The sequence below is a fragment of the Mercenaria mercenaria genome, chromosome 5 (genome assembly GCF_021730395.1).
Source record: "Mercenaria mercenaria strain notata chromosome 5, MADL_Memer_1, whole genome shotgun sequence".
NCBI lineage: Eukaryota > Metazoa > Mollusca > Bivalvia > Venerida > Veneridae > Mercenaria > Mercenaria mercenaria.
In genome coordinates this window covers 2087782-2104502 of record NC_069365.1, presented here as the reverse complement: position 1 = coordinate 2104502, position 16721 = coordinate 2087782, and the positions used below count along the sequence as shown (strand labels likewise).

The window sequence follows — 16721 nt, the reverse complement described above, 5'->3', positions numbered from 1 at the left end:
AGGTAAAAGGTTAACATCTCATTGACCCCCAGATTGAAATGGGGTCCTATCTGGAGAACAATGCCTTGGTTAGAAGATTACCCCTATACTCTTGTTGTGGTGGTTAGTAGGTAAAAGGTTAACATCTCATTGACCTCCAGATTGAAATGGGGTCCTATCTGGAGAACAATGCCTTGGTTAGAAGATTACCCTATAGTCTTGTTGTGGTGGTTAGTAGGTAAAAGGTTAACATCTCATTGACCCCCAGATTGAAATGGGGTCCTGTCTGGAGAACAATGCCTTGGTTAGAAGATTACCCTATAGTCTTGTTGTGGCGGTTAGTAGGTAAAAGGTTAACATCTCATTGACCTCCAGATTGAAATGGGGTCCTGTCTGGAGAACAATGCCTTGGTTAGTAGATTACCCTATAGTCTTGTTGTGGGGGCTAGTAGGTAAAAGGTTAACATCTCATTGACCTCCAGAGTGAAATGGGGTCCTATCTGGAGAACAATGCCTTGGTTAGAAAATTACCCTATAGTCTTGTTGTGGGGGCTAGTAGGTAAAAGGTTAACATCTCATTGACCTCCAGAGTGAAATGGGGTCCTATCTGGAGAACAATGCCTTGGTTAGAAGATTACCCTATAGTCTTGTTGTGGTGGTTAGTAGGTAAAAGGTTAACATCTCATTGACCTCCAGATTGAAATGGGGTCCTATCTGGAGAACAATGCCTTGGTTAGAAGATTACCCTATAGTCTTGTTGTGGTGGTTAGTAGGTAAAAGGTTAACATCTCATTGACCCCCAGATTGAAATGGGGTCCTATCTGGAGAACAATGCCTTGGTTAGAAGATTACCCTATAGTCTTGTTGTGGTGGTTAGTAGGTAAAAGGTTAACATCTCATTGACCTCCAGATTGAAATGGGGTCCTGTCTGGAGAACAATGCCTTGGTTAGAAGATTACCCTATAGTCTTGTTGTGGTGGTTAGTAGGTAAAAGGTTAACATCTCATTGACCTCCAGATTGAAATGGGGTCCTGTCTGGAGAACAATGCCTTGGTTAGTAGATTACCCTATAGTCTTGTTGTGGTGGTTAGTAGGTAAAAGGTTAACATCTCATTGACCTCCAGAGTGAAATGGGGTCCTGTCTGGAGAACAATGCCTTGGTTAGAAGATTACCCTATAGTCTTGTTGTGGGGGCTAGTAGGTAAAAGGTTAACATCTCATTGACCTCCAGAGTGAAATGGGGTCCTATCTGGAGAACAATGCCTTGGTTAGAAAATTACCCTATAGTCTTTTTGTGGGGGTTAGTAGGTAAAAGGTTAACATCTCATTGACCTCCAGATTGAAATGGGGTCCTATCTTGAGAACAATGCCTTGGTTAGAAGATTACCCTATAGTCTTGTTGTGGTGGTTAGTAGGTAAAAGGTTAACATCTCATTGACCTCCAGATTGAAATGGGGTCCTATCTGGAGAACAATGCCTTGGTTAGAAGATTACCCCTATAGTCTTGTTGTGGTGGTTAGTAGGTAAAAGGTTAACATCTCATTGACCTCCAGATTGAAATGGGGTCCTATCTGGAGAACAATGCCTTGGTTAGAAAATTACCCTATAGTCTTGTTGTGGGGGTTAGTAGGTAAAAGGTTAACATCTCATTGACCTCCAGAGTGAAATGGGGTCCTATCTGGAGAACAATGCCTTGGTTAGAAGATTACCCTATAGTCTTGTTGTGGTGGTTAGTAGGTAAAAAGTTAACATCTCATTGACCTCCAGATTGAAATAGGGTCCTATCTGGAGAACAATGCCTTGGTTAGAAGATTACCCTATAGTCTTGTTGTGGGGGCTAGTAGGTAAAAGGTTAACATCTCATTGACCTCCAGATTGAAATGGGGTCCTATCTGGAGAACAATGCCTTGGTTAGAAGATTACCCTATAGTCTTGTTGTGGTGGTTAGTAGGTAAAAGGTTAACATCTCATTGACCCCCAGATTGAAATGGGGTCCTATCTGGAGAACAATGCCTTGGTTAGAAGATTACCCTATAGTCTTGTTGTGGTGGTTAGTAGGTAAAAGGTTAACATCTCATTGACCTCCAGAGTGAAATGGGGTCCTATCTGGAGAACAATGCCTTGGTTAGAAGATTACCCTATAGTCTTGTTGTGGTGGTTAGTAGGTAAAAGGTTAACATCTCATTGACCTCCAGATTGAAATGGGGTCCTATCTGGAGAACAATGCCTTGGTTAGAAGATTACCCTATAGTCTTGTTGTGGTGGTTAGTAGGTAAAAGGTTAACATCTCATTGACCTCCAGAGTGAAATGGGGTCCTGTCTGGAGAACAATGCCTTGGTTAGAAGATTACCCTATAGTCTTGTTGTGGGGGTTAGTAGGTAAAAGGTTAACATCTCATTGACCCCCAGATTGAAATGGGGTCCTGTCTGGAGAACAATGCCTTGGTTAGAAGATTACCCTATAGTCTTGTTGTGGGGGCTAGTAGGTAAAAGGTTAACATCTCATTGACCTCCAGAGTGAAATGGGGTCCTATCTGGAGAACTATGCCTTGGTTAGAAGATTACCCTATAGTCTTGTTGTGGTGGTTAGTAGGTAAAAGGTTAACATCTCATTGACCTCCAGAGTGAAATGGGGTCCTATCTGGAGAACAATGCCTTGGTTAGAAGATTACCCTATAGTCTTCTTGTGGGGGCTAGTAGGTAAAAGTTCAGTGTGACAGTGACCTTGACACTTAAACTGGTTGTAGATGAATGTCTGCTTTTGTGGCATTTTGTTAACAGCTCTTGTTATATTTAGATAATTTATTTCTCAAATTATAAAATGTTACCTATTTCAGTCTTCTGTGTCAAGTAAAACAGCAGGCGTGACGCAGTTCTTGACCTCTGCCCAGTTACAGCTTCTTCAGCAAGCTGCTGCAGCACAAGCAGCCCATGTGAAAGCCCAGGCTCAGGCACAAGCTACAGGTAAAGGACAAGGAAAAGTGCAAGGTAAACAAGATCTCTCCTAAACTTTTCATTTAAGTCTGTATAGTTTAGCCTGTAGGCGTCAAGTGATTCTGCCTTTGCGACCATGCAGACCAAGATCAGGCTGCACATCTTTGTCTGCACTATTCGCTGTTCAGTCTGTAAATTTTCAGAGAACACCCATTAGAATAATAAGTGGTGCTGCCCAAATTGAATGATTGACCAGTCCATTTTAGAAATTTAGCAGGTCAAAGGTAAACTTTTGACTCATATTCCAAGAACAATTCAGGGATGTTAAAGGATACCGGTAGTTTCATTTATTGTCATTGCTGCTCATGACAAAATACCAGGAACTCCAAAGGTTGTTAATTATTTTCCTTTAAAGGCACTAACCCAAACATATTACGCTAAAAATATTTTTTCATGAAAATTCATAAGAAGTGTTCTCTGAAAGTGACTAGTTGTACAAACTTATTGACTGAAGATTTTTGCAAGGTATTCCTGTAAATAACTAAAAATATTGTGCAGAAGGTAGTTAATCGTTACAATGCTTTTGAAATAAGTTCAGAAAATTTACATTCTTCTTGCATGTTAACCAAAATTTACATTCTTCTTGCATGTTAACCAAAATTTACATTCTTCTTGCATCTTAACCAATATCTAATTTTGCTATCATGTATGCATTCTATGCCAAACTTGATGGAAATGAACATGTTGAAAAAAACAGTTGGTGAGTAGCATGAAATGTCTGTTTAGTAAAATGGGATAAATTATTTTATGGTAAAATGGGATTTATTATTTTATGTTAAAATGGGATTTTTTTATTATGTGGATGTCTGTCAGTTGTTTGTTTATTTGTCTGTTTGTAGCATTTAATATGGAAATTTAAGGGTGTATTATGCTTCGTTGGCATTGCTCTTGTTCCATCTAACTGAATCCATTTAAGAAAAGAATTGTCTTGATTGCAATATCGTTTAAACTCATCAGTGAAGACCTTTATATGCCATCTTAATTTTGCATTAAAAACATGTTTGAAAACTTAGAAATGAAAAGATAATACTTTGAAATTAATGAAAAAACAGTGGTTTTATACAGCTGACAATATTTTACCAACAAGAAATATGAATTTTTTAAATCAAAATGTTTTACTAATGAGTTAGTTTAATTATACAAGTTTGATGGATTATACTTTGAAATTTTCTATGAGATCATAAATTGCATTAGTAAAAGAAAATACATATTCAACTCCCCTTGATTAATTTTATCTTTATATTTTGAAAACTATGAATTTATGTCTCCATGAAATAGTTATTACAGTAAAAACCAGGAAATTTAATGCCAGTGAATTATATTACATTGTATTAGAATAATTGATGTATAGGTTACACTCTGGTGATTTTAGCAATTTATTTGTAAGGAATATTTTCCCTGTGAACATTTTGTTACAGGTGTGTTCCCAAAATTAGATCTGGCAAACAAAGTACAGAACGTTACTATCAGCCAGCAAGGTCAAGTGAAGGTCATCCCTCAGACAACCTCTATAGCCTCTGTTGTCAAGGGAATAGCTCCACCAAATGTCACTGTTCAGACAAAACCAGAATTACAGGTAGTATCACTATATCTAGCAAAGTTTTCATAATGTTTGTAAATCGTATAGCTACTTCAAAGTCTAGTACTGTTTTAGCTAAACTATTTGAAGAAAAGTGAGAGCTGCTACAGTTTTCAAATTTGGACCACATGCATGGACCACATGCACAGTTTTATGTAGCAAAATGAGCTTTGACCTTGATTTTAACCTTGAGCTAGTCTTGAAATTTGGGACATTCAAAAGTGACTCAATGCAGGGTGCCAAGATCACTCTATCTCTTGTCAACTTACAAAATTATATAAATGCTGTTATTATACACATATCATTCAACAGTTTCTGGCTTAAATATTACCTTGTGGCATATTACAATTGTTGCTGTTTTTACATTCAGGTGTTGAATCTGGAAATAGAAGTAATGTGAAAAGACCACGCGAAACAGCAAAGTGCTCATCTACTACATAACAGAAAGGTAATAAATCCTTGTCAGCTCAGATATTTTTTTAAGGAAAGATGTCCCTTTCATGCAGAGAAAATAGTTTATATAAATGGTGGCAAGTAAATACCTAAATGAGGATATTGGATTGACCCTTTGGTACGTATAGTTCAGGTCATAAATCTTAATTCCTGTCGTTTTTAGCTCACCTGTCACATAGTGACAAGGTGAGCTTTTATGATCGCCCATCCGTCCATCTGTCCACAGTTTCTTGTGAACACAATAGAGACCATATTTTCAAACCGGTTTTAATCAAACTTGCACACAACTTGTATTGGCATGATATCTCGGTTCCTTTCAGTCATGGGCTCTAGAGGTATGGCCCCTTAAAGGGCCAAAATTTGCTATTTTTTTCTTGTGAACACTAGAGACCACAATTTGCAATAGATTTTGATCAAACTTGCACACAGCTTGTATTGGCATAATATCTCGATTCCTTTTGAAAACTGGCCAGATCCCGTCCTCATTGCAGAGTTATGGCCCCTTAAAGGGCCAAAATTTGCTATTTTGGCTTTTGCAGCCATAAAGAGACTTCATTTATGGTTAATTTGATACAGACTTGCAAAATATTTTTAACAACATATTCCATGATGAATTCGTCAGGTCCAATCATAGGTTCCAGAGTTACGGCCCCAGATTGATCCCTGAAAGAGCAAAAATTTGTAAATTTTTACCTTGTGAACATAATAGAAATGACATTTTACATTTGATTTTAACCACTTTTACAAACAACTTAAGTCACAATAAGATCTCTAGTCCTTGCGAAAACCAGCTAGATTCCATTATGGTTTTGAGAGTTACTGCCCCTGAAAGGTGCAAAATTTTCCATTCTGTCCCTTTCAGCCATATAGAGGTTTAATTTACGGTTTGATTTGATACAAACTTGCACAGAATGTTAATCTTGATGATCTTCAGGCCAGGTTTGAAACTGGGTCATGTGGGGTCAAAAACTAGGTCACCAGGTCAAATCAAAGGAGAGGCTTGTTAACACTGTAGAGGCCACATTTATGACCCTATCTGAATGAAACTTGGTCAGAATGAATATCTTGATGATTCCAAGGCCAATTTTGAATCTGGGTGATGTGGATTAATTGTGACCTACTGACCTACTTCCTTGTTTTTAGCTCACCTGAGCAATGCTCAGGTGAGTTATTGTGATTGCTCAATGTCCGGCGTCCGTCGTCTGTTGTCCGGCGTCTGTCAACATTTAGCTTGTGTATGCGATAGAGGCTGTATTTTTCAATTGATCTTCATGAAATTTAGTCAGATTGATTGCCTTGATGACATCTAGGCCAAGTTCAAAAATGGGTCATCTGAGGTCAAAAACTAGGTCGCCAGGTCAAATCAAAGAAAAACCTTGTGTATGCGATAGAGGCTGTATTTTTCAATTGATCTTCATGAATTTTGGTCAGAATGATTACCTTGATGAAACCTAGGCCAAGTTCGAAAATGGGTAATCTGGGATGAAAAACTAGGTCACTTGGTCAAATCAAAGAAAAACCTTGTGTATGCGATAGAGTCTGTATTTTTCAATTGATCTTTATGAAATTTTGTCAGAATGTTTACCTTGAGGAAATCTAGGCCAAGTTTGAAAATGGGTCATCTGATTAAAAAAACTAGGTCACTAGGTCAATTCAAAGAAAAACCTTGTGTATGCGATAGAGGCTGTATTTTTCAATTGATCTTCATGAATTTTGGTCAGAATGATTGCCTTGATAAAATCTAGGCCGAGTTTGAAGATGGGTCATCTGTGTCAAAAACTAGGTCACTAGGTAAAATCAAAGAAAAACCTAGTGTATGCGATAGATCTTCATGAAATTTTGTCAGAATGTTAACCTTGATAAAGTCGAGGCCAGGTTCGAATATGGGTCATCTGGGGTCAAAAACTAGGTTACTAGATCAAATCAAAGAAAAACCTTGTGTATGTGATAGAGGCTGCATTTTTCAATTGATCTTCATGAATTTTGGTCAAAATGATTTCCTTGAAACCTAGGCCAAGTTCGAAAATGGGTCATCTGGGATGGGTGCACGACATTTCATCGAAACACGTTTGGTCGAACAGACAAATGGACAAAAAGACATTATGCCTAATGGGCATTATGCAGAATGCGACAATTAGTCGATTAAATTAACAGGCCACGACACTTGGTCGAAAATAAATTATTATTGTTGATAATTACTCAAATTAAACGATCAGTAAATGCCAAAAACTAGGTCACTTGGTCAAATCAAAGAAAAACTTTGTGTTAGCGATAGAGGCTGTATTTTTCAACTGATCTTCATGAATTTTGGTCAGATGATAACCTTGATAAAATCTAGACCTAGTTTGAAGATGGGTCATCTGGGTCAAAAACTAGGTCACTAGATCAAATCAGAGAAAAACCTGGTGTATGCGATAGAGGCTGTATCTTTTAACTGATCTTCATGAAATTTTGTCAGAATGACTACCTAGATAAAATCTAGGCCAATTTCGAAATGGGTCGTCTGGGATCAAAAAGTAGGTCTAGGCCAAGTTTGAATATGGGTCATCTGGGGTCAAAAACTAGGTCAAATCAAAGATAAACCTTGTGTATGTGATAGAGGCTGTATTTTTCAATTGATCTTCATGAATTTTGGTCAGAATGGTTACCTAGATAAAATCTAGGCCAATTTCGAAATGGGTTGTCTGGGATCAAAAAGTAGGTCACCAGATCAAATCAAAGAGAAACCTTGTGTATGTTATAGAGGTTGTATTTTTCAATTGATCTTCATGGAATTTGGTTGAAATAATTGCCTTGATGAAATCTAGGTCGAGTTTGAATATGGATCATCTGGGGTCAAAAACTAGGTCACTAGGTCAAATCAAAGAGAAACTTTGTGTATGTGATAGAGGCTGTATTTTTCAATTGATCTTCATGAAGTTTGGTCAAAATGATAGCCTTGATAAAATCTAGGTCGAGTTTGAATATTGGTCATCTGGGATCAAAAACAATGTCACTAGGTCATATGAAAGAAAATACTTGTTTTAACTCAAGAGACCACATTTTTGGTCGAATCCTAATGAAAATTGGCCAGAATATTTGTTTCCATGAAATCACTAGGTCAAACATGTTTATACTGTTATGGTGTGTTTCTCAGGTGAGCGACCTAGGGCCATCTTGGCCCTCTTGTATAAGTTACAGCAAAGAAATTTGGACCACATATGTAATGTTTGATACAGATTTCAACACTCATCTTGAATAGTCTTAATCTTGACCTACTGACCTATTTTATTGTTTTTGAAGATACAGCATAGAAATTTGGACAACATGTATAACTTTTGATACAGATTTCAATAATCATCTTTAATATTCTTAACCCTGACCTACTGACCTCCTTTCTTGTTTCTGAAGCTACAGCAAAGAGATTTAGACCACTTGTATAATTTTTTAACAGATTTCAGTCGTTATCTTGAATAATCTTTACCATGGCCTACTTACATATATTTTTGATTTTGAAGCTTCAGCAAAGAAATTTATTCAAGCAAGCAACTAAACTCAGGTGAGCGATATAGGGCCGTCATGGCCCTCTTGTTCATCATTTGCATTATTAAAAAAACCCAGATTCATACATTTATGAATTTTTACACAGCTTGACAACCAGCTTGAAAGCGACTACGTTCATCCAGTCTCAGGTTCCTGAAACTAATCGAGCATACCAGCCTGAATTCAGCAGTCTGAGAACCAGCCAGAAATAAATTCAGCATTTGCGAGAGTGGCTGACATACCTACTGTTGCTTCTCCATCCCCTTGTTTCGGCATATATAGTGGAAATGGTAATTCATATATTTATACAGGTGACTTTTTTATTGTGATTCATGCTGTGTCCGTCGACCGCCTTGTGTCCGTCTGTGGTCAATCTCCAAAACTACTGATGGATTTTGATGAACCTTGCCCTGGATGTTCCTTGGATGGTCCTCTGCTAAAATTGTTCAAACAGTTCGGCTTGGTTTAACAAAGGGGCTGCCAGAGCTAAAAATAGAAAAATCTTCAAACAACATCTTCTCCTAAACTGATGGTCCGATTTTGAAATAGTTTCACACAATTAGTCTGTATGTCACTCTCTACCAAGATTATTCAAATTATACTGATTCGTTAAAAAACATGGCCACCAGGGTGCATAGTAGAAATTAAGAAAACAACTTCTTGTGTGAAACTGCTAGCCCGATTTTAAAATAATTTTACACAAATGGTCCTTGTATGACACTGTACCAAGATTGTTCAAATTATTTTGATTCATGAAAAAACATGGCTGCAAGAGGACGTGGTCACTTTTCCCTATATGTGTGTAGCGGAAACATTAAAAATCACCTTGTGTGAAACTGCTGGCCTGATTTTAGAATAATTTCACACAAATGATCCTTTTGTGACTTTCTACAAAAATTGTTCAAATTTTTCTGATTAGTCAAAGAACATGGCCGCCAGAGGGCGTGGTCACTTTTCATCAATAATTTCATTAAACAACATCTCCTCAAAAACCACTGAATTGATGAATGTTTCTCATTGCAGAGTTGGTGCAGCCGTTCGGCGCATGCGCGGAATTATTATCAAATGGAACGTACGGCAAAAATACTCATTTTTTTGCATGTCCGCATGCATTTAGTGTATAATGTGCATAATATATTGACTAAAGGTTAGGGTTAGAATCACCATGGTTACAAAATATATACATTTAAGGTATTTTTGTTCAAATTTAGTTAATCCGGTATATACCGGAGTCTGTAATATATCACGGGCGCACCAACTCTGTATTTAGTCACAGCCTGAATTGATTTTGATGAAATTTTACACATATGATCTCTTGGTAGCCCTCTTTCAAAATCATCAAAATCTACTTTGCTGAAAAATTTCTATTTGCGAAAATGTTACGAAAGTTATGATTTTCCAAATTGAATAGATCGACTTCCATTATGAAATATTGTGTGAGGTCTGTATTTTTCAAATCAGTCTAGCAAAAAATCAAGCACAGGACCTTATTTTTTTTTTTTTTGCTGAATTTTCTAGGTATATTCTGAAGTTTTGAAAAATCAGAGTTTAATCAAATTCTACATTGTAGAAAAAATTGCGATCCAGATGTGCATAACTACAGTACAACCTCTCCACAGCGGCCCTCTCTACAGCAAAAACCTCTCCACAACAGCATCATCGAAGTTTCCAATAGCTGAAATTTACTATCAATTTAACCTCTATAGAGCAACAACCTCTCAAGAGAGGTCAATATCTGCTTCTCCCAAAGGGTGTTGCTCTGCAGAGGTTACACTGTATCTTAAAGTTTCTGTTCCAGTATGAACAACATCAGCATAATTAAAATCAGTGGAGACTTAAGATCTCCACACAACTGTTAAATAATTTTTATGTGTTTAGAGTTTTGTTCTTTCTCTATATATAATTAGCCTGCTAAAGGTTTGAAAAATGTTCTTCTTTGTAGTGAGTAGTAATGAGGTGGCAGAATCACTACAGTACAGGCCATGAACTTCAGAGATGAAGAGTACAACGTGTATGAGGGAAACAGTAATGGCAGCTGTAGAAAACATAATAAAAGGGTCATGTGTAGTTATAATCATTTTCACTTAATCAAGCTGCACTTAAAGTTATAGAAGAGCTGAATAATATGTAAAAATATATATAAAGAAAATATACAGCTTTTTTCGTGTATGTGCGTGCGTCCATCTGCACATGGGTACATGCATCTGTCCAGATTAATTTTGTTTGTCCTGACCATAACTTTCAGGGTTGCCAGCAGTCTTGAAAAGTCAGGGAAACTGGTTTCTTTTTCAAGGTTAGGGAATTGTCAGGGAATTTTAAAATTTGGTCAGTGAAAAATGAAAATCCTGGAAAGTCAGGAAAAAGTCAGGGAAAAACGATTTCAAAGCTCGAAGAAGTTAATCATTTTAAACTTTTGTGGCTATGGCAGTCTTCAAGCATTAAATTTAAGTAATTAAAAACAAAGTTTAATGATGTAATACTGTAACATGCATTTGATTTGTTTAAATCACCCATTTTTCTTTAAACACTGATTTTGCTTGAAGACTGAAAGGCTTTGCAACCCTTGCCCCAGAGCTAACTAACATTTTTTTGTTATTTTGTAGGAAAGTGACACATGAAGACAGCCTACAACTAACATTATTCTAATACACTTTTTTTGTTGTAGGTACTCCAGGTGTTTTCTGGACACTGTATATTAAGAGATCTTGGATTTTGAGAGTGATGTTTTGTCAATATGATTCCAGTGGTCTTGCTGTTAGTCATGGTGTTTTATTGTTTTTGTCTCTAGGAAACTGTATAATAACAGATCTTGGATTTTGAGAATGATATTTTGCTAATACTAGCAGGGTTCCAATGGTCTTTTTATTAACCATACTTAATTGTTTTTACCATGAGGAAAGTGTACCTTAAAAGATGTTAGATTTTTGATAGTTACATGTCTTGCAAAGATGCTTTTGATACGTATCTCTTAATAATTAGGTTTCACTGACCAATAGTCACAATTATGTTCCATTGACTTGACCACCAAACAGTCATACAAGAAAGAAAGCCATGTTTATTATCATTGTGTTTGATGTTTATGTTTAATATATTGGAAAATAAATGTAAAACATTTGGAAAAAAAATAATGGGAGGATTGGACGGCTATAGGGGAGGTCAGGAGGCCATTTAAATGTTTGGCGGTTTTGGTCAGTGAAAAACATGAATTGGTCAGGGAAAAATCTGGGAAAAGTCAGGGAATTTTTTTCACCCAGAGTGCTGGCAACCCTGACTTTGACATGCATGGAGCATTCTTGCTTATATTTGGCATGACTGTTAACCTCAGTGAGATGGAATGTCTTGCACAATGTTCCTATCTCAAAGGTCAAAGTCACAGTTAGGAGTCAAAGTTCATTTGAGAGCTTGTCCGTGCCATAACTTTGTTATAAGTATGGAGCAATCTTTTTTTTCTTTGGCGTAAATGTTCACCTCTATGAGACAGAGTGTCATGAGCAAACCTCTGGTCCCTATCTCAAAAGTCAATGTCACACTTGGGGGTCAAAGGTCATTTGAGAGCTTGTCCAGGCTGTAACTTTGCCATGCATAAAGCAATCTTTTTTTTATTTGGCATAAATGTTTGCCTTAATGAGGCAGTGTTGTGTGCAACTCCCAGACCCTTATCGCAAAGGTCAAGGTCATACTAAGAGGTCAAAGGTCGAAATTTGGTGCAGTTTTCCTTGTCAGTGCTGTAACTCAGCCATGGATTGAGGGTTTCTTAAATAACTTGGCACACCTGTTTGCCTCAATGAGACAGTCTGTCAGGAGTAAGTAGTTGAAAGGTCAAGGTCACATTTAGGGGTTATAGGTCAAAGAAGTTGATGCAGTTTCTCTTGTCTAGGCTGTAACTTAGCCATGGATGGAGATGTTCTTTGATAACTTGGCAGAAATGTTTGCCGCAAACAGTTCTGTAGCTGCCAGATAGTATCATAAATGTTAGTCCCCTCTCCCCATCAAAATACAAACAAACAAAACAAAACACAAAAAGAAGAAGGCATTTAGAAAAAATTAACATATTTTTGGAGTATTTCAGCTATATATGAGCCGTGCCATGAGAAAACCAACATAGTGGGTTTGCGACCAGCATGGATCCAGACCAGTCTGCGCATCCGCGCAGTCTGGTCAGGATCCATGCTGTTCGCTAACAGTTTCTCCAATTCCAATAGGCTTTAAAAGCGAACAGCATTGATCCTGACCAGACTGCGCAGATGCGCAGGCTGGTCTGGATCCATGCTGGTCGCAAACCCACTATGTTGGTTTTCTCATGGCACAGCTCATATAAGGATTATGGTTACTGTCCCAGTAGTCAAAGTATTACCAATGTCAAGTATGCTGTTCAATCTGAAACTAGTGTTATTGTAAAATTTACATGTATTGTGTTTATGTCATTCTAATTTGTGTGAGGAGGGAACACTTGCATTTTGGAACATGAGAAACTATGAGTTCATTCTGAATATACATCTCAGTCTGTCTTGGGGCACAAATTTTATTGCAGTACTCTAATCTTTTACAGCTGTTATAAAAAATAATATTTTTAAAACATAAATGTTGTTAAACCTTAAGCAAGGGAATGACAAAATTTGGCTGTTTTAGGTAGGTGGCTGCTTAAAACAGTTCAACTGTATGTTTTAATGTAATCACATTAGTTATAATAGGGTTATTATAACAGTAGCTTGATCTGGGATGCTGTATTTGGCTTGAGTGGATTTTTGCCGGATCGGATCTCATGAGGTGCGAAAGCGCCGAGTGTGATCTGACCTTGCAAAATCCACGAGAGCCGAATACAAAATCCTAGATTGAGCTAGTTATAATGATTCTTTTAGTATATACATCTACCTTTTTGTTAAACTTTTTTGTTTGGTTTTTGAACGAAATCTTCAATGTTTATCAATATTAAAATGGGACTAAGTGTAGTTTTTATGTCTGTTATTTATAGAACTGTGTCAGGTCATGCATATTCATGAAAGTAGTCCGGCTGTATACAATATGGAAGGTACAAATTAATACGTAATTTTTTTTCTGCCTATTCATATTTAATTGTGAAATACAAGCCCCTTTTTTAGCTCACCAGTCACAAAGTGACAAGGTGAGCTTTTGTGATCGCGCAGCGTCCGGCGTCCCTCCGTCCGTAAACTTTTCCTTGTGACATCTCTAGAGGTCACAGTTTTCATGGGATCTTTATGAAAGTTGGTCAGAATGTTCATCTTGGTAAATTCTAGGTCAAGTTCGAAACTGGGTCACGTGCCCTCAAAAACTAGGTCAGTAGGTCTAAAAATAGAAAAACCTTGTGACCTCTCTAGAGGCCATATTTTTCACAAGATCTTCATGAAAATTGGTCAGAATGTTCAACTTGATGATATCTAGGTCAAGTTCGAAACTGGGTCACGTGGGGTCAAAAACTAGGTCAGTAGGTCTAAAAATAGAAAAACCTTGTGACCTCTCTAGAGGCCATATTTTTCATGAGATCTTCATGAATATTGGTCAGAATGTTCACCTTGATGATATCTAGGTCAAGTTCGAAACTGGGTCACGTGGGGTCAAAAACTAGGTCATTAGGTCTAAAAATAGAAAAACCTTGTGACCTCTCTACAGGCCATATTTTTCATGGGATCTGTATGAAAGTTGGTCTGAATGTTCATCTTGATGATATCTAGGTCAAGTTCGAAACTGGGTCACGTGCGGTTAAAAACTAGGCCAGTAGATCTAAAAATAGAAAAACCTTGTGACCTCTCTAGAGGCCATATTTCTCAATGGATCTTCATGAAAATTGGTCAGAATGTTCACCTTGATGATATCTAGGTCAAGTTCGAAACTGGGTCACATGCGGTCAAAAACTAGGTCAGTAGGTCTAAAATTAGAAAAACCTTGTGACCTCTCTAGAGGCCATATTTTTCAAGAGATCTTCATGAATATTGGTGAGAATGTTCACCTTGATGATATCTAGGTCAAGTTCGAAACTGGGTCACGTGGGGTCAAAAACTAGGTCAGTAGGTCTAAAAATAGAAAAACCTTGTGACCTCTCTAGAGGCCTTATTTCTCATGGATCTTCATGAAAATTGGTCAGAATGTTTACCTTGATGATATCTAGGTCCAGTTCGAAACTGGGTCACGTGGGTTAAAAACTAGGTCAGTAGATCTAAAAATAGAAAAACCTTGTGACCTCTCTAGAGGCCATATTTCTCAATGGATCTTCATGAAAATTGGTGGGAATGTTCAGCTTGATGATATCTAGGTCAGGTTTGTAACTGGGTTATGTGCGGTCAAAAACTAGGTCAGTAGGTTGAAAAATAGAAAAACCTTGTGACCTCTCTAGAGGCCATATTTTTCACGAGATCTTCATGAAAATTGGTGAGAATGTTCACCTTGATGATATCTAGGTCAAGTTTAAAAGTGGGTCACGTGCCTTCTAAAACTAGGTCATTAGGTCAAATAATAGAAAAACCTTGTGACCTCTCTAGAGGTCATATTTTTCAATGGATCTTCATGAAAATTGGTCAGAATTTTTTATTTTGATGATATCTAGGTCACATGTGCTCAAAAACTAGGTCACTATGTCAAATAATAGAAATAACGACATCATACTCAGTTCAACACTGGGTCATGTGGGGATAGGTGAGCGATTCAGGACCATCATGGTCCTCTTGTTACAGAATTAATATAGGTATATAATAAAAGGAGATATTTAATGCTTGAGATGTTTAGGTTATAGACAGTTTAAGTATTCATTTACAGGTATTGCACTGTATTTATAGGTTATTAGCTTTGTATCGGGAAATATGCACGAGTTCTTCAGCGGAAATATTGCGTGACTTTAGGAGCGCATTATTCTTCCGCTGAAGAACGAGTGCATATTTCCCGATGCAAAGATAATAACCTTTTTATTACATACGCATCTACACGTATAAATATAATGAAAATATCATAAATTTGTTCAATAGCCTGAATAGAATTGACAATACTGAACTAAATAGAAAAAAATAGTGAAACAACACACACTGAATTACGTCAGGCACCCGATATGGAATTCAGGCGTCAGTGTATGGAAAAATATTGATGTTTCCAGTACCAATGTAACTTTACAGGGAATAGAAACGAGTATGTAATAATACAGTATATGCTATGATGTATAAAAATATTGTTTTTGTGTTTCAGAGAAACAGAGAAGCCTGTATACCCACAACAGCCCCCTCCACCACTGCCACCACCTCAGCCAGAGCCGCCAAAGAGACCACTGGTCTTCTCAGTGTATTATGGAAAATCTTGGGTAGCAGAAATCAGGTAGGCTGTTACATCAGTAATTTCCTATAAATAATTAGTTGTTTATGTAAAAGCTGGAAAGTTGCCACAATATTTAATGATAAATGGGACAGCCCATATGCCCGCCCGCTTAGCTCAGTAGGGAGAGCATTGTGTCTGAAATCATTCGTCCTCCACCTCTGATAATTCATGTGGAGAAGTTGGCATTTACTTGTGGAGAACAGGTTTGTACTGGTACAGAATCCAGGACCACTGGTTAGGTTAAATGCCCGCCGTTACATGACTGAAATACTGTTGAAAAGCAGCATTAAACCCAAAACAAAACAACAAAAAAACAGTATATATATTTACAGGGTAAAAATTTCTTTAAACTTTGTGTACTGACTGAGAATCAAGTTTAAAACATAAATAAATGTGTATCAAAAATCATAGGTACCTAGGCTTGATCTTGAATTGTCTGCCCTTGAAAGTAGTTTTTTTCAGTATTTTCCGACTTTCAAGGGCAGACAGTTCATGACCAAGGCTGGGTTTGTTTTATTTCATATTACTGTTTTTTATTTGATTCTTTGTCAGTAAAAAAGTTTAAAGAAGAAATTCCTTCTGTAAGAAAATTCTTGCCCCATGTCGATATAGAGACTGTTGCAAATATCCCTATCTATGAACATGACAAAATGATACCGCAAAGTCCTAAGCTTTCCCATGGACCAAATTTCTTTAAGTTCTGTATACTGACTGCAAATGAAGTCTGGAACAGAAATAAGAATCAAAATACACAGTTCTCTTGCCTTGATCTTGATATTTTCTGATTTTTAAGGACAGATTATTCAAGATCAAGCCTGGGTACCTATAATTTTTAATACATATTTTTCCATTTTAAACTTGATTCTCAGTCAGTACACAA

At 37.1% G+C, this 16721-nt stretch overlaps 1 protein-coding gene across 3 annotated transcripts in view; it reads left to right on the top strand.

Annotated features, from left to right (window-relative positions):
- The window catches only part of LOC123556229 (uncharacterized), a 64440-nt gene that overhangs the window by 33000 nt on the left and 14719 nt on the right, over positions 1 to 16721 (top strand). Inside the window, exons 7-12 of one of the 3 annotated variants that reach the window (XM_053542500.1) lie at positions 2817 to 2967; positions 4392 to 4549; positions 4923 to 5000; positions 10470 to 10591; positions 13500 to 13556; positions 15716 to 15841. In XM_053542500.1, coding sequence (XP_053398475.1) covers positions 2817 to 2967; positions 4392 to 4549; positions 4923 to 4952 — 339 coding nt within the window. In that variant the 3' untranslated portion in view covers positions 4953 to 5000; positions 10470 to 10591; positions 13500 to 13556; positions 15716 to 15841. Of the gene's footprint in view, positions 1 to 2816; positions 2968 to 4391; positions 4550 to 4922; positions 5001 to 8633; positions 8818 to 10469; positions 12615 to 13499; positions 13557 to 15715; positions 15842 to 16721 lie in introns of those variants that run through there. The other 2 variants (XM_053542501.1, XM_053542502.1) reach the window with 2 other exon arrangements.